Raw genomic sequence first — 24,776 nt, forward strand, 5'->3', positions numbered from 1 at the left:
ACAGCGTTCGGTAAAAAGCAACCAGAGTTCAGCACAGGTGGATACAAATCACTTCTTCAAACAATATTTTTTGGGAAATCGCAAGCCTTTTTCGTCCATTTGCTAAGTGTAACTTTAACAGAGCAGGATTTACACAAAAATTTATGCATCAGTTATCACAATCTTTTACCTTTTGTCCACTCGAGGGTAGAATCTCAGGCTGTGAGACCTTTGGTGCTTTATAGACAGAACCACCGTAAGGAGACTCTGCCACAGGACCGTGCTGCGGATGGGCTCCGACAGGGGTCGGTCCTGAACTGGTGACGTTCTTGCGAGACTTCCCCATGGCGCGGGAAACAAACATCAGACCTTGGTAGGCTGATTTATTTGTTGTGGGAGGTTCCTTGGTTTTGAACAGTTCCTCAAGGTTAGGATTATCCATAATACCTGAAGGATAACAATGTTATAATCATGACAGTCAAAAGTAGAGATAGAAAGCACTGACAGAATACATAAAATATGCACTGTTTTAGTTTGTTTTATAGAAGTTATAGGAAGTACCCAAAATGTCCACAAAATAACAAAACAAATGCATCAAGAACGTTTGAAGAGCAAAGGTTACAAAACACTTTAATGCTTCCACCCCAACATGACATTAGTATAGATTGTTAGTTTCTGATACGACTATCAGGGTATAACTTTAAAGGGATTTCTTTTGTTAAGGTTGGCCAATAGTTCTCAACTAGTAAATACCTGCTCAATAAAACCAACTTAGCTAAACTCTGTGGGACATAAAGTTCATGTACAATGAGTCCAATACCTGTAAGGCCCTTTTAGTATTTAAATCAACATCTCACTCATCGAAAAAGAGAAGGCTTTAATGTCAGCAGTTGTTCAAATCAGATCATTACGTGGATAGAGTTTCAAAAGAGCTTCTGTTGGGTTCCTAACCCTCCAGAAATACGAGACTAACGTAGACTAAACTGTTTGCCTCTTCAAACAAACTGCTGAAGGGAATAGCACCAACAAAAAAAATGCAAATGATTAAGTACCCTGATGACAGGTTTCATTCCATTCCAATTGTGTATAGAGAAAGTTCCAGAAGGAAAAATTTGCAAAAACCAAAAAAGATGGTGGAATCACTTGGGACAGCTACTTATGGAAGGCCCAAAGGGCCATTTAAAAGGACCATGCATCATAAAAAAAAAATATATAAAAGAAAACAGCAATGACATTCACAAAACCTAGAAAGCCCTGAAAATAGGATAACATTTTAAACTTTTCAAACTGTAAAAATTTAAACGTTTTAGATGGCATTTAAAACCAAATTGTTTGAATATTAATAGCCGGCATATTTGAGTAAGACTAAACCCCTGATTCTGATGCGCTAATATTACTAATTACTCACTTTTATCGGGTAGTTTGGTACCTCTTGGCAAAATGATGTGTTCCTCATCTGCTTTGTCTTTTTTTTCTTCAGATCCAGTTGGAGAAGATGATGAGTTGGGAATAGGATGGGTCTCATCTTTGGAAATGAAAGGTTCAGGAGATGCTGATTATAAATCTATAATCTTACATTTCTAAGTTAAACACTCAAACTTTGTGAAGTGAAAAAAAAAAAATGTCAGATCCTGCCTCCAAAAAGCTATTTGATAAAAATAATTGCAATTCTCTGAATCTAAAAATGTGGAAAAATTTGTCTTTTACCCCCATACCTCGCAAGTCGGCTTGATTCCTGGTTTGCAATTCTCTAAACTCCTCATCTCCCTAGGCTTTTTTTCTTTACTGTTACTCTTACAATCTACACATTGATCCATTACCTTCCTTCTTCGATTGCTCAGCTAGCTGGGCTGATCTGTTCAGTGCCTGGGCCTCACTCGCCGCCCTGTTTGCAATCTCCAGGTAGACCGTCTGCGGAACCAATCGTGGAATCAGAGGGACCAGTCGTCTGCCTTCTATGGCCCATTCCAAGGATGCATTACTGTCATTGAGCCTGATGAATCAGAAGGATTGTTATAAAGAAGAGAACCAATACCTACATTAACATATTCATACACTTACATTGTAGGATCACAATCTCAGATGCTTGAAATCCTGCAATTTCATATCAGAACCATTCCCTTCTAAAAGGAGAATGAGGCAGACCCTCATTTGTGGCCATTTTGATCATTCCAAAGTCCAAAAAGAATGGTAAATCCCAAATACATGGAAACTATCCATACAAAAATATAAATTAAGATGTTAAGTTCTATATATTCCAATGATCAATCATTGTTCTGTTCGAGAGCATGAGTGCTTGAAAAATCTAACTTTGTATTCAACATCGAGTTCGACGTGCTGTCATAATGTACAAATTACACATGAAAATGATGTCACTTTGTATCATAAGATATCTATGCTGACTGTGCTTTTCCTTGTAGCAAACAAGTTTGACCTCAATATTACAGTAGGCATTCCATACAATAATTCACTTTGGTAATGTTAAAGCAAGTTAGGTCCCATGAATCTAAATTTTCCCCGTTTTATCATTTACAAAATGTGTCTGTATTGTTGAGTGTTATTGGAGATATATGATTGACTTTTAATTTCATCGATGGAAAATATGGTATAAATTTATGGCAGCACCAAACCTATGACCGGAAGAATTTCCTCAAAGATGAAAGAACTTAAACTATATCGCTTTTCATGTGGTTTGTCTTTATTCTTTCTAATTTGTTTTGGCGATAAATAAACAGAATCAAAGATACTTACGTCTCACAAATGTTTGTTAACGTTTCATCATTAAATGCCCTCCGAACTTCTGCTTTATGCCTCTCAGTTGAAATGCTAAATTAAATATGTAGCAGAAATATGATTAAATAATACAACATACGGTGCAATTACCAAACTTCGATACTTGAAGTCTTATCAAATCTATTTGTGGTTCTTTTGGTTTGCCTAACAATATCATAGCTTTATAACATCTTGAACCAAAAACTAGAGAAGAAAGCTTATAAATGACACCAAACATTTTTTCGAAAACCATATTTCAACCAGTTCACTGAAATATACCCTAAACTTCTTTTTCAGTACTACACAAGATATTTCTAATCTCAAACCAATTCTGATTAGAAGAGCACTTAGTATGTAATTCTTCATCAAAACTATGACATGGGACAAAACACCTGTCCATCAAACTTTGCAGAAAGCTATGCATGTGATCTCCATTTGTTTAAAGAAAATTATAAACTTGCTTCCAAAAATGTTATACGTCTATATGCAAAATTGTAACATCCACTTGGAAGGTCCAAATTTCTATTGGACAGTTTAACAACATATCACACATTATATGAAATTTGAAATCTTCCAATTCACCATTTTTAAGATACAGTGTTATCCTTACCTCAAAATTTGTTGAACAGCTTTAAGTAGTTCCCTCTTCTCTGGGGTCAACTCTCCTTGTGCCCGGAAAGCACTTACAAGCCCGCAGTATGCTTCCAGTTCCAATCGTCTCAACACCTTTTGGCATTCCACATGGGACATGCTTTCATTGATAGGTAACATCTTCTATTGCAAGTTTCTCTCTTTATCTTATGTCAGCTGTACATCTTCATTCAGTAAACCCAGCCTCTATCAACAACTAAAAAAAATACCATAATTAAAATGACCTGTTTTGCATTGGATGGAATTGTATATGGAGAAATAGGCTCAAGTTCAATGTCTTCTTTGTCTAACATTCCTTAACTAAGGGACTTATACTAGTTCAGCTAAATTTTATAATGCAGCCCTATAGTCTCCTAGGCCTAAACTTGTCTAGCATAAATGTGTACTGGGCTAGGCATAAGGGAGTGATTTGTACATAATCATTTTCCTATCTGCCAAGTGGGTCAACCACGCAGGATAATCCATACCTCCCCCCCTCCCCACGGCTGACCCCATCCCCCACCCTCTGATACACCAAAAAGATTGGATTGCCAATTTCCTGCGAAGTGCTAACTATTTCAAAATTAATACTGTATTTTAAATTGGCATAGCCTAGAATGGCAGTAACCTTCTTGGGAAAATTTATTTTCTATTTGTCAAAAGGTGGGGCTTATTCGCAGGGCAGCCCTGCGAATAGCCAGACACATACACCTTATTCACAGGGCAGCCCTGCGAATAGCCGGACACAAGTACCTTATTCACAGGGCAGCCCTGCGAATAGCCAGACACATACACCTTATTCGCAGGGCAGCCCTGTGAATAGCCAGACACATACACCTTATTCGCAGGGCAGCCCTGTGAATAGCCAGACACAAGCATCTTACTTGCAGGGCTGCCCTGCGAATAGCCAGACACATACACCTTATTCACAGGGCAGCCTTAGACTGGGTTAACGGGCTCAGTAAGTTTTGGGGCTATTCGAGTTTGCTTTTGGGGCTATTCGAGTTTGCTTTTGGGCACCAGCTATCTTTTTGAGAGTCTTAATTGGGAGCCTCTATATTTTGAAGAATTTATTGGCCTTTGGGATTCCTATCTTATTGCTGTTAGGATTGGTTTTGGGAGCCTAGGGCCTTAAGATTGAACCAGTCTAGCATTAGTACCGCCAACATAAAAATGTCATCCCTCGATCATTTTCACCTTTGCTTTTGCAGAGTAAGGTGTGGGAGGGGGGGGGGTGTCACACCTTTGACCATATTGGCTTTCAGGCAATATCGGCTTTTGGGGAATCCTAAGATAAGCTCCCTTAAAATAAGCTTTTAAACTTGAACTGCTGGGGCTCCAAAAATTAGCTTATGAAGTGGCTAAGACTATTTGGGCCCAAAAGGTTGGCTTTTTCAAGGCCCCTAAACTGACTGGTATCAATAGCAAAACCTAATAATAAACCTATTTTCAAAATCGTCACAGCCCTGCGAATAAGGTGTCTGTGTACGTTATTCGCCGGGCTGCCCTGCGAATAATCACTTCGTTGTCAAAAAGACACTTGGAATGCTAAGGCGAACAAAGATATCCACTCAGTCTGACAATGAACTTCTGTAACATAATGTCTAACAAAATATCCAACCTTTCGTAGATATAATCTACACAGTGTCAGATTTTTGCAGTGATGTCATAATTAAGCCTAGCCTACGTCTCAAACTTAGATTAACTTAGGACCTAGGCCTACGGTAAGTGTTATTAGACTATACTAAGTTAGGATATACCATACAGTACACGAACTTGACAATGTATGGGTTGGTATTTCGCAAAACTGGGCCTGTACACTTATATCTGTGAGTTTCTAACAACACAGATGTCTATGCTTTGACAAGGTAAGCAGTTGATCATTTCAGACACAGAATCAGACCTATGGTGTGTCGATGCATGTATTGCACTAACAAGGAGTTATTTGATATCTTATTGTGTTTTTTTTTGCAAATTCAACGTTACCATGAACACTTTATTGTTCCTGTAGAAATTTATTTAGGTTGCGACCGTGGTGTGCCTTTGTTGGCGCGATCTGTGCATGTGAGCTAGCTACTCTGACCACTGGGCTATATGTTGTAAAGGTTACCACTGTAGTGTAAGTTAGGCCTACAATGACACCACATAACAGTGTTAGTATGCATACTAATTAACGTAGGCCTAGGTTTATCCTACATCATCCACAACCTACCTGACACATGTCGTTGAGTATATTGCACCAACATTACAAAAACTGACTTAACAAATATAATGCTCTCAAAGTATTTAACAAACCTTGTGCCCAAGTACTAGCACATATCAATTACCAATAATTTGATTTGAATCACATTCACCAATTGAATCACTGCAAGCTAGTCTAACAGTACTTAACCTTACAATCTTTCTATATTATTACACAGCATAAATATCTTATCACCATGTTAGAAGTTCCAGATTTATTACTTCCAGAGGGCAATGTTGGTGACCCTGCTGCAATGATGACACTTCATGGAACAGGTTCTCAAGGTAAACATCACAATATTTTAGGACATGAAATATGAGGACAGTCCCTGCTAAACAAATCTGCCTGGTCAACTTTTTTGTTAAAAGTTATGATTATTCTGGTTTAAATACCTCTTTATACTTTCTGTTATTCTTTGTGTGTGATTAGAATTGAAGAGTGCATCAAAGATATCCCGAGTAGTGCCACCAGAAGTAAACTGCCATCATGTGTCAGTGGCAGGAAAGAACTATCTGAGTGTCAAAGGTAAGCTGCAAATTGATCTGTACACAGTCAATATTCAAGCTTATTAAGTAATGCTGTTGCTTTTTTGCCTAGGAGCTGGTGGAAAAACAATTTATTATTCACTACTGTATTTGTCCCGCAGGTTAATTAACCAATCAGAGTGCAGAATGTCGCAGTCAGCACCCAACCCCCACCTCCCAGGGTTATCCCAGACATTTTGAAGGTCGCAAAAATCTAGTAACAAGAATATTTTTACTAAATTGTAATCATGTTTGTTACGGGGTACCTATAATAAATGATTAGTCTATGCAGATCAAGAGAAAATGCTTCAAAAGCAAAATGCACCTGGCATTTTGTCAAAAGTTTGGCATCCATATAGTTCTCATATGTTATGTATTCTTGCCATCAGTTGCTAATGCGAGTCATTCCCCAGTGATCCTGAAAGAAGCTCAAGTGCTAGTGAACAAGAATGAACTGCAGACATCCAACCAGAAGATACGAGACTCATCCTCTGAGACCAGTTTAAAAAACCCTGAAGAGTAAGCCATTAAGATGTTCATTAAATAAGCATGTTGTATTGAATCTGAAGATAAGTTTCCATCTAATAATAACACTGATTTCAAAATTGCTGTAAGTGCCCCTATTATTACCACACTACCCTTAAACACCACCCATTGCCGATGAAAATGGCTTCAATCAAGTGATAGCCCAAAGTATGGTAAATTCAGAACTTTTAAGTTTATATACCAACTTTGAAGCCTTGTAATACATTGATGATATTTTCCACTCAAACTTGTGAAAATAAGAGAGAAAGTTTTCACTTAAAAATGTAATAAAGTTCTCTTTTTTTCATTGTGACTCTGATTATGAGACATTAGGTGTTATCTTGTTGTAAGTGGACTTGAGTATTTCATATCCTTTTTTTTTTGGTTATTTTGTTTGTTTATAAGTTGGATTAATTCCATTTTTTATGTACAGGTTATCTGAAGTAGTGAGTAAAGTCTCGGTTAAAATTCCAGTTACCCAGATACAGGCCATGCCATTCCCACTGCTGCAACACGAGGAAGTCATCTTCTTATGTAATATTGAAATGCAATCAGCACAGATGAGTATAGCCAAATTCCAGGTATGATAGCAATTTCATAACTATACAATAATAACCTTCAGTTATTGGGGAAGCTCCCTCCTAGGAGGGAGGGCAGATTGGGAAAGGAGGGATGGACAGATTGGGAAAGGAGGGAGGGGCAGATTGTGGAAGGAGCAGATTGGGGAAGGAGGGAGGGGCAGATTAAGGAAGGAGGAAGGGATAGATTGGGGAAGGAGGGAGGGAGGAGCAGATTGGGGAAGGAGGCAGGAGCAGATTGGGGAAGGAGGTAGGGGCAGATTAAGGAAGGAGGAAGGGATAGATTTGGGAAGGAGGGAGGGACAGATTGGGGAAGGAGGGAGGCGCAGGTTGGGGAAGGAGGAAGGGATTAATTTGGGAAGGAGGGAGGGATAGATTGGGAAGGAGGGAGGAGCAGATTGGAGAAGGAGGGAGGGGCAGATTGGGGAAGGAGGGAGGGGCAGATTGAGGTAGGATGGGAGGGACAGATTGAGGAAGAAGGAAGGGATCGATTTGGAAAGGAGGGAGGGATAGATTGGGAAGGAGGGAGGAGCAGATTGGAGAAGGAGGGAGGGAGGGACAGTTTGGGGAAGGAGCATATTGGGGAAGGATGGAGGGACAGATTGGGGAAGGAGGGAGAGGCAGATTAATAGAAATATAGCCACTCCTTATATAGCCACTACTGATATTTCTGTCTTTTCTCCCTTTCTTTTCCCTCTTCAGAAAATCAAGATACCCCTGCTGTTTGCTTTGACATTCCAAACAGAGTTTGAGGATGGTCCAGCTTCAATGAGGGCGCAATACCATCTTCCAAAGCTCCGCCTTCAGTCTCCTTCCCTCGTCATGCTGACAGAATGCTCTTCCCCAGTTAAGAAATATCAAAGGTAAAATAAAAAGCTGATGTACAGTGTGTCAAAACTAATATACTCTAAATATTAATATCAAGGAAAAGTTATTCTCAAGAAGATGTGAGGGTGACAGGCTCTTGTCTAATTCCATTGCAGATTTTCCTAAAATATCAGATGAGAATAGCAGTAATGGGTCCTGTTCTTTATATCAAGCGTTATTTTATCCAAACATTGAAGGAACACGTTGAGGATACTGTTTTCATGAGCTAACTTCAGAATTGGAATTGCTAAGTTTTTAAGTAGCTAATCACAGAGTAAGTGCACTGACAGGATCTAAAAAGAAATACAAGCAAGTAGTTTCTTTGATTTTTCTCTCAATTTTCTTCTGTCTAAATTTACAGCATTGGTTTCAGATATATTTTTGGAGGAGAGGTATAAAAACAATGATATAATATGCCCTTACTGTGAATCTTTCCCCATTAGGGAAACAGTCCCCTTACAGCGAAGTTGCATTTCCAACCCGACCTCAAGCGGGGGAGCTCGGGTTGGGCTTATCTCGAGCTTCAGCTCTGCTTACACCACTTATCTTAACCCTATCACACGGACCAACGAACATGCGGTTTGCTCGCGGCATTAGCTAGTGTGTCAGCTATATGCAAGCGATCAACAGATCAACGTTGTTCACAGGCATGCACAGCTATAGCTACAGGCGTACATACAGTACTCCCGACATATGATCGTATGAAGTGTATTCCGTGTTCCCTTTAGCTGCCGGTTCGGATTTTCGTGATTTTTATTCACCGGTTCCTGAGTTTTCCGCGTCTGGCTTGCCTTTAATACATAACACCAGACGACCGCTAATTTTCATAACCGACGCTTGGAAATTTCCCAAACGTTACTACATCCAAACCTGAGATTTTCATGTGCCCCGAATCCATAGCTGTCGCATTAGGCCTAACGCTATGTTGTAACATTGAGAAACCGGCCTCTGAATACGGTCTATATTTTTGTTCAAATTAATGCTGCACAAGTAAATGCAATTTTTTATTATTAGAAACATCATTGGAGTTGTTTTTAGTTCTTATCATTCCTTTATATCAATCTGGAAACGTTAAACAGTAATCCTACACTAGTTACGTTGTCACTATTTACTTAGTTTGATTGGCCTAAGCTTAAATTTCTAATTGAGCTTGAATGGAGTTAATAATAGTGACGAACAAGGATGTTAAACACTAAGTTCGGCATATTTTTTATTTGTTCATAAACGGAATTATATTGAACATAAGTACAAAATAACGTCGGAGTGTAAGAATTAGGTATTAAAATTAACATTTTGGTAAAGATTGAAGATGGATGATTTGTTTGAGATACTTTTTGAGATGGAAAGTTTGGGTAACTATTCTTGGCGCTTTTCGGGCCATTAACACATCTAGTAGGTTAGGCCATTCGCTATTCATAAACACATGGTTACTTGGTACGGACAATCGTCATCTTTTTTATCTTTGGAAATTTTTTTGGGAAATCCTTTTTCTTTTTCCGCGAAACTCCTGAGGTGGTTTAGTAGGGGCCTATACATACACAAGGATACATACAAGCCTTTGTTACATGCATGAGAAGAGTTGCATTAAGTACAATGTACCAATTTTGAGGGAAGATAGGCTATTTCATTACTAGGGTTGTGCGGGATCCCGGTAGTCAAGTGAATACCGGCATCCCGATCCCGGCTTTGACTAACCCCGATCATAGTGCAATGTGTAACTACTACCGGTATTGGGAAAACAACTGGTTATTACATTCGTTTCGGTATCATTCCCGGGAATCCAGGACATAATAAAAATATCTACGTGTTACTATTTAAATTAGAGAAAAGAAAACACGTTTATTTCTGGTTCCTGTGTTCTTAGTTTGAATAATATCTTATCAATTTACGCACTGGCCTAGACATATTAACGAATCAACTTTTCACGTAGTAATTTGGACCTATATAGCCTACACCAAATATCGAACGTTAGTGAACTCAGCATGTTACGAGACCTCAAAGTTATTCAGAAATTTTCGTTATTTATTCGTCCTTCAAACGATGATTGTGAAGGTTCCCATGTACAAAATCTCACCCTTATGCATTTCACCACATTTTGTGATAATAATTATAACGATTTAATAATTTTTGATCCAAAACCGAAGGGAGCATATCAAATTAAATCCATCTTCGCACGGGACTGTATATTATTATAGCATAGGGTAAGGTACTGTTACACACTGCTGTTCGGTACTTGAGAGTTGATGCTGTAATGAAATGGATTTGTTTATTAATGCGGGGGGGGGGGGGGGGTTCCACGATGTCATTTCTAGTTATCTTTCGCTACTTTTTTTATTTTTAAGAACTTTTGTACGAAGACTGATATTGTACGTATTGAAAGTATATTTTCTGGAGTAAACAACAGCCGATTAACGATATAAATAATCTGTACTATTCTTATATATGTAGTTTATAATCCCGTATTTATGTAGCCCCTAAGTTACATTATTGTTGTCTGAAGTTCCAAACAGGTGGGGACTTGTTGATAGTTAAAAACTTTTCATTGTGAACTTTTAAACTTAAAGTATTAGTAGTAAGTCGAGTCCTGTCTTTCCGACATGCTTAGTGATTCCCGTTAAATTAAATTGAATTTAGGTAAAAATTCATGCAAACTAGGTAGGCATCGGCCAATCCTAATTCTAAGCCTACATCGAAAGTTACGCCGTATACACCTCGCAAGAAAACCACGATAACCTTGAATGAAAAAACAATATTTTGCACTTGAAGATCTGTCTTCCCCAAAATGCAATGATAAGGTCTAGACTCAGTACTTCTTGATACATTGAGTTTCCAATTACTAGTCAAAAACATTTTCTGGAGGAAAAAAACGTAAGATATTTTTCACAAAAATTGATGATTAGATAAGTGCTTCCTCACAATCAACGAGCCGCCCCGAAATTCGCTCCCCTTACGTAAAACTTCTATATATATTACAGGTGGAAAAACACGAGTTTTTACACACATAATTCCCATTGACATTGGTCACAGAACATAAGTAGGTCATCGACATTCGAACTTGGCAACTTGCCCAAGTTCATCGCACCATGGGAACGACCCAACAGATTGAACATTATGTTACATTTTCCCGCCATCTGGACGCCGATTGTAAATTTTGGTGTAATATGCAAAATATGAATGGTACTTCCCTTGGTTAAAACTTAAAACTATTGCGACACATACAAATTTTGGGAAACTGTTGTATAGAAGAAACTTTTGTATCAAATGTAAAGTACTGTATGGTAGGCCTACTATAATTTATAAAAGACGGTTTTCCTCAGGTGATAAGGAAAAGGGATGTTTCGGTGAACTCGATCTCTTTGTATAGTACTTGGATACTTAAAATGACCATGCTGTACATGCAGCTTCTATTTCTCTTTAAGTAAGCTCTACTTAGCATTGTTATCCGTTGTGGATCTTTATTGGAATAAATACGAAATGTATTTTTTGACGCCAGTATTTAACGGTAGGCCTAAGCATTTCTTAAATTGTTGACTGAGCTTCAAAATCCATTTTCAAAAAGTCTGTTTTCATGAAGGTATTTTAAAATCGACATATAGCTAGGGTAGGAAAATATTAACGAAAGTTGTTCTATTATACAAATAAAATACATGTTTCTCGTACTGAGATCTGAAGGGAAAAAACGGGCGGCTATCGTTCTTCTTTTCATGCGCTTATACTAGTTTGGAATATGTGGCAACCTTTACGTGATTTCAGAAATGGCTCTTGTTCTTGGAAAAATGACTCCCAGTCATTATTCATTTTCTTATATTAATGTTCTTATTATTATTGTATATTATTATATTTTTCATTTCACTATTGGTTATGATACTTCAGGTCCTCGGGAGAAGTTAGCTTTACGCTAACCGAGTTAAATATACGGAGATTTGATCACGGGTGCCAATTTGTATCTACGGATCCCCTTATATAGTACATTCAATGCTAACAGCAGCCTCCTATTCTTATGAGGCGAATAGCACATAATATCAATAGGATGGTCGGAGGGAGGTACCTTAGATTATGAAATTGTGGTGCGGGCGCTGAGCGAGTGTATGGAGGGCCCGAATGCCCGACATTTTTTATTTATTCGCATTTTTATCCAGGGTTGCTTATTCAGCAAAAGCTGATTTCCAATAAGGCCCTGCTTTTTACATTCAACGTTATACATAAAAAGTAAAACATAGCAATACAAAAACAATTAAATGTACAGATACAAAACAATTAAAGCTGTAAGTGGAGACAACTACAAAAAAAAAATGGAAATAAAAGAATTATCAAAAATTGGGCTTGCAAATAATAACTGGAAAGTTTTGGAAACCAACACTATGCTAGTTATTTCAACATGCGCGTTGAAACTTTCGATACCCAAGAGCTGATATAATGTAATAGCTGAACAAAGCCCAGGAAGCAATATAAAAAAAAATATTGTAAAAAACAGCAAATAAGATTCATAATGCAAAAGTTATCATTGTAATCACTCTTTGGTGAAAGGATTAGTGTGCCTACGACATGAAATTGAAACACAGTAGAAGACTTTCAGTTTATCTCAAATAGTTTTCCATCCAGTTCACATGCATCATGGACTCGCAATAACATAAAGAATATAATTTTGCCCTTCAGCTATGTATTTGCCAGGCATAAAGCTGACACATCAACCTTTTGTTTAACTGCCTTTATATAAGCAGATACAAGAAAACGGACTGAGAAAGATTGTATTTTAACAGAGTCGGTGTTGCTTCACAAGGGCGTAGGAACCGGGGGGCTGGGGGCGCCATCCCCCCGCCCCGCACCCCCCTGTGAAAGATATGGAGGGGCGGAAGTATCATTCCGCCCCCCTCCCCCCGCTTCGCTTTTCTGTCATCCTAAATCTGTGTTATTATTTATATATTACATAGAAACATAGTTACAAGATAGTTGAGGTCTTGACATGTACAGAGATGAGTTTTAAATGCAAGTCTTCCACTCAACACAGTACACGTTAAGAAGTCAATATCATTTCAGCTATACACTCTATACTGTCTTGATTGCTCATTGAAGTGCATATAATCCCTTATGTCCTGTGAAACTGGTTTAATTAAATTAGTTCGCATAAGCGATCTTGTGGTCATTCTTAGCTTGCTCATCTTACAAAACCTGCTCAACCATGTGTGGTATAGCCAGATAAGCAGCCACTTTGCAACAATTCAAGTGGAAAATTTTGCACCTTCGGTGTAAGGGGACTGTTTCCCTAATGCAGTGAAAGTAAATGACACAATGAATACACTTTTGTGAGAATTTGTTTTTCCTTTGAAATACTAGGATAACTTACTAAGCCACAAGAAAAGGATTTCTTTTTAGATCGAAACAGAAATTGATTAAAGAATTTGATTCACTGGTTTAGTTTACATTGTGGTAGGATTGCATTTTATTTAAAGTTTAGAGAGATAACAAAAAAGGAGCAAAGCATCTATAGAATAATTCCATTGTGGCCTAGCTCCCCTGTTTGGTTGAACAGGAAGTTTCAACAAAAACAACACACTCTGCTTACTTAATTTGAAGCGGGTTCTGCATATCATCAATAACGTTGTACAGTTTTTTCTTACAACAAATTTTCTATCATGCATGAAGGACGGTGGACAAAAATAGGAAATATCTTTCTATTTTTGTTTTGTTTTTTGAAAACTCACTTTTTACAGCTTCACAGTTACCTATACAATTCAGAACAGTCTCCAAGACTTTATGGGTATCTCTCTTACCTGGATACCCAGTATGCCTTCCCATGATGCATCAGCAGGTATTTGGTGTATCCTGGTATCCCATAGTGCAACTTGATTTATCCTTCCACACTGCACTGAATTTTTTTCTCCATTTTGACCCCCGATCGTCAAATATGTCTCAAATTTTCTGTGCAACTTTGTGTTAAAAGAGATATTTGGTGGCTGAAGTTGATAGCTCAAAACAACCCAAAAAATTATGGAATTTTTCTCCGCTTCTTTAGATCAAAGCCACATGTTGCATTACTTTTACATGAAAAACAAACTTTAATTTCAGAATTGAATAAAAAAAATAATTCAAAATTTCAAATAAAATTCATTAATATTATTAAAATATTACTGTAACAGTTATTGTTATCCCTCGCCATGTGTGATGCTAGTGATATAGAAAAGGTGTGGTGAATATATGGAGTGTTAAAGATATATTTGAAATCAAAATATCGCATCTTGGCATTATTAGAAACATTTGATCGTTCTTAACAAAGGGAGTGATTGTTTTTAATTTTACCCTCAAATAAGATATCCAAGCCTACCAGATGTAACTTTACCCATTTTTTTATTCTGGTCTGCATTATATGTTTCTCTTTCAACTTATTGACTCGTGTAGTGCATTTTGTCTAACAGCAGAATTACATCATAATTTGTATTTTCCTTTCTGGGCAGATTCAATCAAAATCAAAAATATATCGTCCCAGGCGGCAAACGTAATTGTCCATAGTGTCTAAAGGTCTTTGTGACGATCAAAATTACCACTGTTTGTGCAATACGCAAGTTACCCTAAAAGTACAAATGAAGTACGCATCACTATACATGAAAGTTTTGAAAGGATGATATAAATAGCTTTCAACGCACAAACGTGATCGATGTCCGCATGTTGGCTCCACAAGCTTGGTGGGAGCAGCATAGCTAGGTGGGCTACAAAATTGCATTAAGCATTTAACAAATTATGTTCATGTAGCTACTTCGTGATATAATTACTGTAGTAACGTTACATACAACGTTGTTAGGAAAGTACGGCTAAACTTGATATTAACCCGGTATCCCATTTTACAATCGAAGAAACATGGTAGTTAACCCAACCATAAAAGAAGTAGGAACTTTGCTCAGAGGCGCTGGTGAAGTTTGTATTTCGTGATCCAAGATAAATTAGGACAAGCCAACAGAATCACAAATTTGAAGACCAAGAAATACTATGAATCTATATTAAGCAAATTCTGCAAATTGATAAGTATAGTTAATAAGCAATGTGTGCGTTAGGAACCAGAGGGGACCTGTAAGAAGTTGGTAGTACCGATGTATATTCCTTACCTAGGATCGTTGTTAAGGATTACAGAACTTTACATCAAGCCATGGTTTGTTTGTATTTTTTCCTCTATTTGTTTCAGTTCTTTTGGTACATAATGAGATGATGCTAACTTGATATTGCATGACAACTGACTAACACCTGAACTAATTCAAAGATTGTCTGCTCAAAGTGTACTAATGAAATTGCATTCACTTACTCTCCTGATCAATTGCATTTTTAGTTGCTCTATAATTTGTATTTTGCTTTAAATGTAAAGATTGATTTTTGAAGTATATTGAAGAAATAGCTTGATTATCTCCGACCCTGCATCGTGATTCATCACATCTCACTATAAAGTCTCACGAGAAACTGACAGTTCAAAGAAATATCAAGAGAGATTGTCCAATGGTGAAACTGCATCAATAAGAAAACAAAAGTTTAATATTTGCATCAGGAGGGAATCATCAATTTCCCAAAACATTTGAAATTGAGATGAAGAAATCAACAGTTTGCGATTTTGCAAGAAATTGACAATTTCCAAGTCTCAAGAAAAAATGACAGTTTGGGGTAAAGACAGGAAGAAAATGTTGTAAATATGTTATTTCAAAAGAGGAAGTGACAGCATTAATTGCTGATAATTTTATAATTAACAAATTTAATTAACCAGAGAATCTTTTAAGAATAGCTATTCTACAGCCAGAAATGGCAAGTTATTCCTAGTACATATATTTCATACCATGCATGGACAAATGAACATATGAATAATGTTAAAAAAATACACAGGAGTTTTCAAAAAAATTCCTGTAAAGTATTGCAGAGAATTGTCCAATGAAAGAACATTTTCTTTAAGCATTTGTGATGGTGTATTTGTCAAGAATTAAGTAGATTTAATACAGCCACTTTATGATATGATCTATTGATCCACTGATTGATCAATTAATATTGTGTGTAATGATTTGCCTCTTCACATTATCTCCAGTGCAACCATTTGATCCACTATTCCAAATTTGAAATAGTTAGCTAGTTAAGCTTTGGCAGATTTCACTGTTGAAGGAGGGGGGGAGGTGGGGTGATCAGAAATAAGATCTAATTTTTCTGTTACATAAAGAACAACTATGCAGTAAACCAACTGTTTTGAATGCATACCAAGGGTATTATATATGTAAGGCTGGATTGATAACATTTCATAATTTAAATATTTGTGGCTGCTTCCTCTCTTACATCTAACTATTATATCAATTTACTATAAATCTGGTGCCCCTCTCTAGGAAATGTTTCAACCTTACCCCATTTGTTGCTAAGCAAGGTCAAGCAATGTCTTTTTAACATGGGTATGCTTTGCCTTGGCAGAGATTAGAATTCTGAGGTTGTCATGATCCTGCTTGGCATGTGATTTTGTACCTCTTGGGTCTTACTAGAAAGATACCAGAAATACTTGTTCTTAGCCATGAATTCCATGCAAAGTTACTTACAAGTAGTGAATCGTTTTCTTTCTCTTCCTGTAGATGTAGGTAACCATTGCAAAGCCTTGACACGCTGATTTGATTTGCTGTTTTTATCGCACTTTCCCTTTACAGATCAGAGTAAATACTCGGCCATCAATGAAGTATTAGTCTGCCAACAACCAATCACAGACCTGGGAATCTGCAAGAAAGGATCCACAGTGTCGGCAAAAGTGGAGTTCCAGGCTCTTTCAACCGGAGTTCTTGAGGTTTGTCCCTTCAGTACTGGTTCTTATGTATGTGGCACCATGCGTGTAGGTATGTGTGTATGATATGTGGTTTCATGTGTATGTATGTTATATAAAGAAACCGCTTTATGCGTTTTGAGGTACGTTATTGTTATTTTTTTCAACCATCATGAACCATGAGATGGTTTTATGAAATAATGGAATGAAAGCTATGCATGTGTGCTAGGCTTTTCCAACTGGAGTTCTTGGTTTGCCTGCTGTTGTATGTTTGTTCGGGTTTTGTGTGTGTGTGGTATCTTGGTTTGCGCGTCTGTGATATTAAAGCCAGTGCAGTTTGCATTTGAGATTACATGCGAGAGCTACATTTTCAATGATCACTGAGGATTGCTGTTATGATGGTTCATTAAGTAATAGGTGCTTCAGGCTATAGGAAGTTCTGCAAACTAGATTTTCTCCTGTCTGTGTATTATTTGTGCGTAGGTTCGTGTATCCCGTTGGCACTAAATATCATTTATATCAGATTTATAAAATATAAAAAATAAAAAACCAAGTCTTCTGAATAGGACTGACCCTAGATTTCTTGTTGTTGACAGTTATTGTAAATAATCATTGCAGAATATCATATGTATGTAGTATGTAATATAATATATTATATATATAATATATATATATCATAAGTAAGGTATAAGGACTGAAAATGTTTGGCTCTTTCGTTAATCACAAAACAGGTGGGAAAGTTCATGAAGTTAAAGCTCCAGTATGCAATACCAGCATCGTCCAAAGCAGCTTCCTCATCTTCTACATTGGGCACTTCATCATCACTGTTCTCCTCATCTTCATCCAAATCTGCTGGCTCCTATAAATCCTCCGAGGGCGGTACTCTGGCTTCGTCTCACGCCCCCCTATCCGCCTCGAGGTCTCACCAGTATGATGTACCAGTCTTGGAGCAAGGGTCGTTGGGGAGACCCCCTTTTGTGCGTTACCTGTCACAGAATCAGATCAAGACTCTGCAGGGAATGAAACCGAGACAGAGGGTCTCGGGAAGGTCGCAGTCTTACGGTGGAGAAATCCCATCGGACGATGCACCCAAGAACTCGGAATTTAACAGGTAAATGGGTCAACGTGTTAGGCTCGATGGTTAAATTTATGTCTACCTTAAAATTTTATGAAAAGAATGCTTTTTGGAGGAACACATAAAAAAACCAAATTCAAAAATCTGGTAAAGTCAGATCCATGGTTATTAGTGGAAGTAGAAGAGATGAAAGAGGTTATAACAGTGCCTGGATGCAAAGCCTTACTGACAGTGGCACACAGGGGGAGGGATAGGTCTACCAAGGTTTAATCTGGTAGGGGTGGGGATAGGCCTCCCAAATATATGTCTGGTCCCCAAAAACTTTGTCAGTAAAATGTTTTTAGAAAATAGGTTCTGCCTGCCCCCTCAAAAAGCATTGGATCCCCATTAAAAAAAAGTCTAGCTACCCCCTTGCTGACTGATACAGGGTGCAAGCCCTAACTGATATAGGTTGAAGCCATGACATGTGTAGGGTTGAAGCCCCAACTGGTATAGATTTCAAGCCCTGACAGGTGTAGGGTTCAAGCCTGACTGGTGTAGGGTCCAAGCCTGGCTGGTATAAGGTCTAAGCCTGGACTGTTGTAGGTTCAAACCTGGCTGGTATAGGTTCCAAGCCTGGCTGCTATAGGTTTCAAGCTCAGACTGGTGAAGGGTTCATTCACAGAGTGGTATAGATTAGTAGCCCTCACTGGTGCAGGGTCCAAGCCTGGCTGGTATAAGGTCCAAGCCTGGACTGTTGTAGGTTTAAGCCTGGCTGGTATAGGTTTAAAGCCCTGACAGTTATAAGGAGGGTGATCTTGTCATGCAAGAATGATCTGCAGATGTCAGTCCGTATGAAGCATTGAAATGTTATTAATTGATGTGCAAGTCATATTTACTTTGAGATTAGACTTCACAACCTGTCATGTAAAGTTCCTACCACAGCGTTCATCAAAATCATTTTCTTTGCTGTTTTCAGGCATTCCCTTTCCCGTCAGCTTTCCAGTAACACCAGCGGGGCATCAACATTTCAAAGAGCTAGAAGAGTTTCTTACGTTGACCGAATCGTGAAACACCCATGTCAGGTGTACGTAATAGAGTCAGAGCATCTCTGAGGTACCCTTGAGAGGTGTATGTAAAAGAGTCAGAGGTGCTCTGACCCATTTCAACTTTATGTAATTGATACAGTATGTAGGGACTGTAGAAAATTATACAAATTTATAGCAATTAATAGCAAAATGCTGCTGTAATTAAACTGTGTTGCAGTGTAATAGTCTTGCCACTTGCAACCTTTACTGCCATGAAGTTGAAAAGAAAATTCAGGTTAAATCTTTTTTACATGTTTGCTTTCTTTATTTAATGTTACAATTTCATGTATTTTTGTTTTAAATGTAAATACCTAGTACAAAATATGCAATTTTAACACAACATTATTTCATGGAACTACAATTTAGAAATGTATGTACTGTAGCTCTGTGTACAATTTTTCAGTTTACGATGTACACCCCAATCACCAAAGTTGCCTAATTTGGGGTGTGGTTCAAGAAGAAAAAATTACTTTTAGAAGGTCTCAGCTGTACTTGAAATAAACAGGGTGCAATATATAAATTATAATCTGTCATTTAAAGCAATTTCAAGTGAAAAATAATATCAAAATCATTGCCTAAAAGGAAATAGACGTTGGCATGCATTTAACTTAAATAACTCTTTTCATCATTTATAACCTTAATGTTAACGACTTAAGTGACCTTATGTTATCTTTTTCCTTTGCTGTTTAACAAAACAAAAGAAGCTTGAAAAAGTTACTTTGTCTATTTTCTTCTGTATCTAATGTTACCATGTATTGCTCTTATAATAATAAATCTATGCAACGATACTTATCTTTACCATAAATGAATGTTTACAATTTGCTTAATACATCTGAAAATGATGGGAAGTTAAGTTATCGTCACTTTTTTGGAGTCTTGAGATTTACAAATTAGGATGATTTAAAATAAATTGATAAGTTGGTGATATCTTAGGATGTTGCTTACCAATATGCAAATGAGACAGCAACAAGAATAACCAGAGTAATTAAAGGCCAATGCTATGAACGCAATGAATTAATTTTACTTGGTGCATCTTTTGGTTTGATCAAGTGGTGACTTTTAAATAAACAGGAGATATTCTTATTCCCAAATTTACTGGTCTTTTAATATAACAAAAGCCTGAAATGCACACGCACAAATGCTATTATGACTGCCGTCAACACCGATGATAAATCTCACCTCTGAGTAAAACTTCAAACAATAAGAAAAACTATCAGATGTGACAAATAGTTTTATCTCCTCATTCTAATTTTAACTCCTGAACTGACTTGAACAAGAAATTGAGCCCCCCAAAAAATTCAAGAAAGTACAGTTGAAGATTGAATGTGAAAATCTTTTCCCTTAATACAGTCTATATCACTGCATCCACCATCGGTCACAAAATGAACTGGTATAGCCCCACAGTGTAAGAATACCACATGGGCCTTTAAGACTTCGTACCTAAATGGCTTTGGTGAATTCAGTGTTAAACATATATTCGATTCTTGTGACATTTGATGTCACTGCTCAAAAACTAAACACACATTTCCGGGATTGAGGTAACCGGTAGTATTGATAAGACACTATTTACTCCAAAGAAACGAAGAAATAGTTCACTGTTTTACTACATTATGAGCCATTTTTGTCAATATTTGGCAAGGTCTGTAGGTACAGACTATAAACTAAACATTGCTCTGAAAGCCTTTCCAAGATTCCATTCTTGAGACCATTCTCAAGCTTGCACTGGTTCCTTCGGCATTAACTTTCTTTTGCTGATGTAAATCTTCTGATTTGAGATCGTTGCTACGTAAAGGAAGTTGTCAAATATAACTGAAAATCAAAAAACAACATTGCAATAACATGAATTTCTGCTTTTAATTTATTTTTATATCAAAAATATTTTACTATTTGATCACCGAATGAGAATGATGCAAGTAATTTTTCTTTGAAATTCTTTAACACTCTAATACAGGGTTAGTTTTTAGCTCATACCAGCATGCTGGTGTGAGCTATTGTTACAGTGCGGCGTCTATCACTCCATCCGTCAACAAATGGTAAAATCGCTCCCACTCGCAAAGTGTTTGATGGAATTTCATGAAACTTGGACACAAGGACCATTGGGTATAGGGCCATCACAGATGGTCCGAAATTTGGGGTCAATGGTCACCTGTGGGCCGTAATGGGCCATTTTGTGGAAATACGCAAAATGCTTCTTCTCCTACAGATTCCATGGTACAATGTTGAGGGTTTGTCGCGATAGTACTATGGAAGTTTTACCTTCAGGGTGTTCATGAATTTTAGATCAAAGATCAACTAGGGGTCTTTTGTGGCCCAGGCCGCGGCCCTATATTTTCAAATTGCTCCTGTTCATACAGTGTATGGCCAGTTATAATGAAACTTGGTCACAACGTTCCTCGGGATGAGGGTTATGAGGGGTGTTCGGAAAATTGAGGTCAAATGTCATTTAGGGGGTCATCAGGGGTCATTCTTTGTAATATTTTCAAATATCTCAATCTCCTCAAGATTTTGATGGATCATATTCAAAGTTGAACTGATGATTGTTGGATTGTGTATGAATAAGATGATGCCTAATAATTTTTGGTCAAAAGTTAATTAATTACAATTAATCCCCATTGTTTAAAAAAATCTGAGCCTTCACCTTTTGCCAAAGCTCCTTTAATTTGTCTCCCAGTCTCTGCAGTGTTTGTTTACATTTGTGGTTAAGCTCTGCAGAGGCTGTTAGTGGAATTAAAGCAGGACTGGGAGTTGTTATTAACTGTTGAACTGTAAGCATGAGAGCCCTATAGCCAATCAGCACTTGCCGATTCTTAGAAGTCTTTGATCCTGAGGTATGTAGGCAGCCAGCCAAAATTTTGGCAAGGAGTGCTTCAGGTCTGCTCAGGTAGAGGGGAGAAAGTTTAATAGGGTAGGTCAGTGGTATTGTTTGAGAGAGTGGGTAAAACAGGATTTAAAGGGGGGAAATAGGAATTATAGCCAGTGGTGTGGCCAGTATTCTGCTAACGGAGGGGGGGGGGGGTTATCCCTCATGGGCCCAAAATTGGTGGAATCTGAAAAATGGCCTGAAATTTGGTGGGCCATAAAGTTTTGTGGGCCCTACATTTTTAAGCTCGAAAAGGTATGAGCTTCTGCACCATTGGTGCTCTAGTTAATGATTTTGTCTTGGTTGTCCCTTACTTTTTGGTCGTCAGATCAGTAGATTTAGATAGATAGATAAATATTTATTCAGCCACTGATCATAAAAATACAATGGTTGTCCCAAAAAGTGTAGCAAAAAAACAATGACCAATATGTACACTGTAAGAGAGATGTGTAGGTTTGGTGAAACGAGCACCAGCTTTGGGGAAGATACAAATTTATCGTTTTACCTGTTGGAGGGTATTTAGTAATACAATGCGATCTGAATTTGATTTCAACAACTAGTCGTCAGTCTGACTACCTCCCAAGCTGAGTTCCGTTGTCCAAACAGAAATTTGGTTGTTCAGGACGACCATTAAAAATCTGCTCTGTTGTACAAGACGAACCTACATTAATGTGCTTTGCAACAATACATTAAAACAACATAAAATCAGTAGATGTGGAAATACCTGATAATCTTTTGAAAAAGTCTAGCTTTTCTTCACTGATTTGTACTTTGCAAGCTAGTCTGACCATGTTAAGCAGTATGCCGGCCGTCCGTTCATCATTCTCGAGATCACCCGCTGACTGTAGAGAGAAGCAGCACAATGTTAAGTCTATCAACTTCATCCAGATCGGCACTGATTTCAATAATATTCAGTATTTTTACCAAAATATTATGATCTTATGGCAGGAAGGTGCTTCTTAAATGAAGTTTTCCAATGTTATCTCTTTCACAAAATACAAACTGACAGATGTTAAAACAGCAGGCCAAAGAACTGGTCAAATGGAGTTTCATTGAAAGAAGAAAACTCGGTCATAATGTTTCTGTATTACTATAGTATGGGCTTAGTAAGGACAAGTAAATTAGCGTTGTGGGGTTCTTTAGCAATCTAGTTTACTATAATGCATTCAAGTGAACTTTGGTGGACAATAGATTGACTTGAAAAGGACTGATAGCATAATGCACATATTATACTTAAATTAAGTACTGACTAATGAAAACATAGGCTATTAACAGTATGTATGGATACATGAATAAGGACTAAGAAACAGTACATCAGAGGTCCCATATGAATTGCAACTGGTGGGAAAGACCTGCACTTGATGCTGCGTGTCACAAAATTATAAAGTTTGCACACTATGTATGTATGTCACTTTACAAAGTTACCGCAAAATTATACATTATTACGGCAATTTATAACATTTGCATGCCACCATTTTGCATATAGGGGTTCCCCTCCTTTAATACCCCTTCCCCATTTGGCAGATCACATACCATACAGTAATGACCAGCATTTTGATCAGAAAAAGCTATGGGTACTTGATTAATTGAATAGAAATATGGTTAATTATCTTCAATAACACAATGAAATATGATGCACTTTAATACTAGCCGAGACAATACCAGAGCTATTATACTATATAACAGTAGTAACCAAACTAAAGTATTAGTGAGATTTATCCTAGTGCAGAATCACAAATGAAAGAGACTTTCAAATTACACCAGATACAGACATGTAACAATCAGAAATGGTATTTATATGTAATAGCATAGACCCAACTGTTAAATTAGCCTATAGATATGTCATTGAAATTGCTCTACAAATTAAAAATCCATGAAAAGTTACATACTGGAATGTATACAAGTGAACACCAAAATGAAGCCTTGGAAATTCAAAGCAAAGTGATAAACAGAATTAAACTTGGGAACTTACTGAGACAACTGCTCCATCTTCATTGAGAACAAGATATCCAAGCTGGTCAGGAATATGGTCTAAGTTGTGTTGTGGAATACTCTGAAATGTTGATTAGAAAGTGACCCTGTAGTTCAAATAATTCAAACCTATGTTACACTAGTCGAAAGCAGTAGGCTTAATGAATTCTGCTTTCTCAGTGAAATGAGACAAATTTACAATGCTAATACCACATACTCTATACTATCCTCCAATATCAATTATCATGCTTTAAAGCACTTGTACTGACAGTATGAATAATTCCTAACCACTATCGGATAGAAACATGGTACCACTGCGAACTGACACGGGGTAAGATACGATGTTAAATAATATGTACCACCAAGTCCACCAGTATGTCACATGACCCTCCTTGTAAATGGTTGGTTCGTTTTGATACTGTGTAGGCTAGAGAGAGATCAATGTATACATAGCCTACATCGATCTAAGTTTTCCATTTTGTGTGTGCATTTATTTAATGGGGAAAGTCTGACTTGACTGTGTTCTTGGGGTGATGGGGGTATTGGTAGGGCAAACTTAAGTAGTATAGGCCTACATTAGGTAGGTTACACAACACCATGAGCAATGGAGAAGTGTACCAAAGCAAATCAACGTGACATAAGTTTAGGCCCCGTTCCACGAACTTTCTAATAAGAAACTATTTTAATCAAACGCCATATGTGGAAAAAGCAACAGTAACACTCTGGCCAATTGTATAATGAATGAGAGCATTTACCATGGTTAACGATTGAGGTCTTCACTGGTTGTTTTAAAATGTTTGATATTTTTATCACAAAATATGTTCTCCAACGTTGTTTCTCCTCTGCAAAGTGCAATAACAAACTGTTTTACTCAAAACAGGTTGACCATAACTCCACTTTGATTTTCGGCTACTCAATTACAGAA

At 37.5% G+C, this 24,776-nt stretch overlaps 3 protein-coding genes across 11 annotated transcripts in view; 1 reads left to right on the forward strand and 2 right to left on the reverse strand.

The window, feature by feature from the left end:
- LOC139974761 (uncharacterized) overlaps nucleotides 1-5,477 on the reverse strand; it is a 19,141-nt gene extending 13,664 nt beyond the window's left edge. For 4 of the 5 annotated variants that reach the window (XM_071982162.1, XM_071982161.1, XM_071982160.1 and 1 more), the window contains exons 1-6: nucleotides 5,368-5,477; nucleotides 3,362-3,598; nucleotides 2,731-2,805; nucleotides 1,800-1,972; nucleotides 1,388-1,504; nucleotides 170-426 (exon numbers count right to left, since the gene is read on the reverse strand). In XM_071982162.1, the coding sequence (XP_071838263.1) occupies nucleotides 170-426; nucleotides 1,388-1,504; nucleotides 1,800-1,972; nucleotides 2,731-2,805; nucleotides 3,362-3,522 (783 nt within the window). In that variant the 5' untranslated portion in view covers nucleotides 3,523-3,598; nucleotides 5,368-5,477. Of the gene's footprint in view, nucleotides 1-169; nucleotides 427-1,387; nucleotides 1,505-1,799; nucleotides 1,973-2,730; nucleotides 2,806-3,361; nucleotides 3,599-5,157; nucleotides 5,297-5,367 lie in introns of those variants that run through there. The other variant, XM_071982159.1, reaches the window with a different exon arrangement.
- Nucleotides 5,137-19,868, forward strand: LOC139974762 (trafficking protein particle complex subunit 14-like). 5 transcript variants are annotated; one of them, XM_071982165.1, is made up of 10 exons: nucleotides 5,137-5,249; nucleotides 5,802-5,907; nucleotides 6,053-6,148; nucleotides 6,537-6,666; nucleotides 7,106-7,253; nucleotides 7,953-8,113; nucleotides 13,829-13,926; nucleotides 16,769-16,902; nucleotides 17,610-17,989; nucleotides 18,912-19,868. In XM_071982165.1, the coding sequence occupies exons 2-10, from the start codon at nucleotides 5,820-5,822 to the stop codon at nucleotides 19,045-19,047; spliced, it is 1,371 nt and encodes a 456-aa protein (XP_071838266.1). In that variant the 5' UTR covers nucleotides 5,137-5,249; nucleotides 5,802-5,819; the 3' UTR covers nucleotides 19,048-19,868. The 5 variants fall into 5 exon arrangements, with proteins under 5 accessions (XP_071838266.1, XP_071838265.1, XP_071838267.1 ...); XM_071982164.1 differs by lacking the exon at nucleotides 5,137-5,249 and adding an exon at nucleotides 5,265-5,303; XM_071982166.1 differs by lacking the exon at nucleotides 5,137-5,249 and adding an exon at nucleotides 5,314-5,445.
- On the reverse strand, nucleotides 19,264-24,766 carry LOC139974764 (ragulator complex protein LAMTOR4-like). The gene is made up of 4 exons (XM_071982168.1): nucleotides 24,607-24,766; nucleotides 23,853-23,933; nucleotides 22,605-22,722; nucleotides 19,264-20,829 (listed from the first exon to the last, which is right to left on the reverse strand). Exons 1-4 carry the CDS (start codon nucleotides 24,607-24,609, stop codon nucleotides 20,732-20,734), a joined length of 300 nt encoding a protein of 99 aa, XP_071838269.1. The 5' UTR covers nucleotides 24,610-24,766; the 3' UTR covers nucleotides 19,264-20,731.
- Nucleotides 24,767-24,776: the final 10 nt, after the last annotated feature.

Source organism: Apostichopus japonicus, chromosome 10 (genome assembly GCF_037975245.1).
Source record: "Apostichopus japonicus isolate 1M-3 chromosome 10, ASM3797524v1, whole genome shotgun sequence".
NCBI classification, from domain to species: Eukaryota; Metazoa; Echinodermata; class Holothuroidea; order Aspidochirotida; family Stichopodidae; genus Apostichopus; species Apostichopus japonicus.

What these genes read in the sequence shown, in the direction of transcription:
- LOC139974762 (XM_071982163.1), top strand. An exon ending in AGTTTAAAAAACCCTGAAGA is followed by an intron (nt 6,667 to 7,105) that starts GTAAGCCATTAA and finishes TTTTATGTACAG; the next exon opens with GTTATCTGAAGTAGTGAGTA. An exon ending in TTTCAACCGGAGTTCTTGAG is followed by an intron (nt 16,903 to 17,609) that starts GTTTGTCCCTTC and finishes ATCACAAAACAG; the next exon opens with GTGGGAAAGTTCATGAAGTT.
- LOC139974764 (XM_071982168.1), bottom strand. An exon ending in AAGATGGAGCAGTTGTCTCA is followed by an intron (nt 22,723 to 23,852) that starts GTAAGTTCCCAA and finishes TTCTCTCTACAG; the next exon opens with TCAGCGGGTGATCTCGAGAA. An exon ending in CTTTTTCAAAAGATTATCAG is followed by an intron (nt 20,830 to 22,604) that starts GTATTTCCACAT and finishes TTTGATTTTCAG; the next exon opens with TTATATTTGACAACTTCCTT.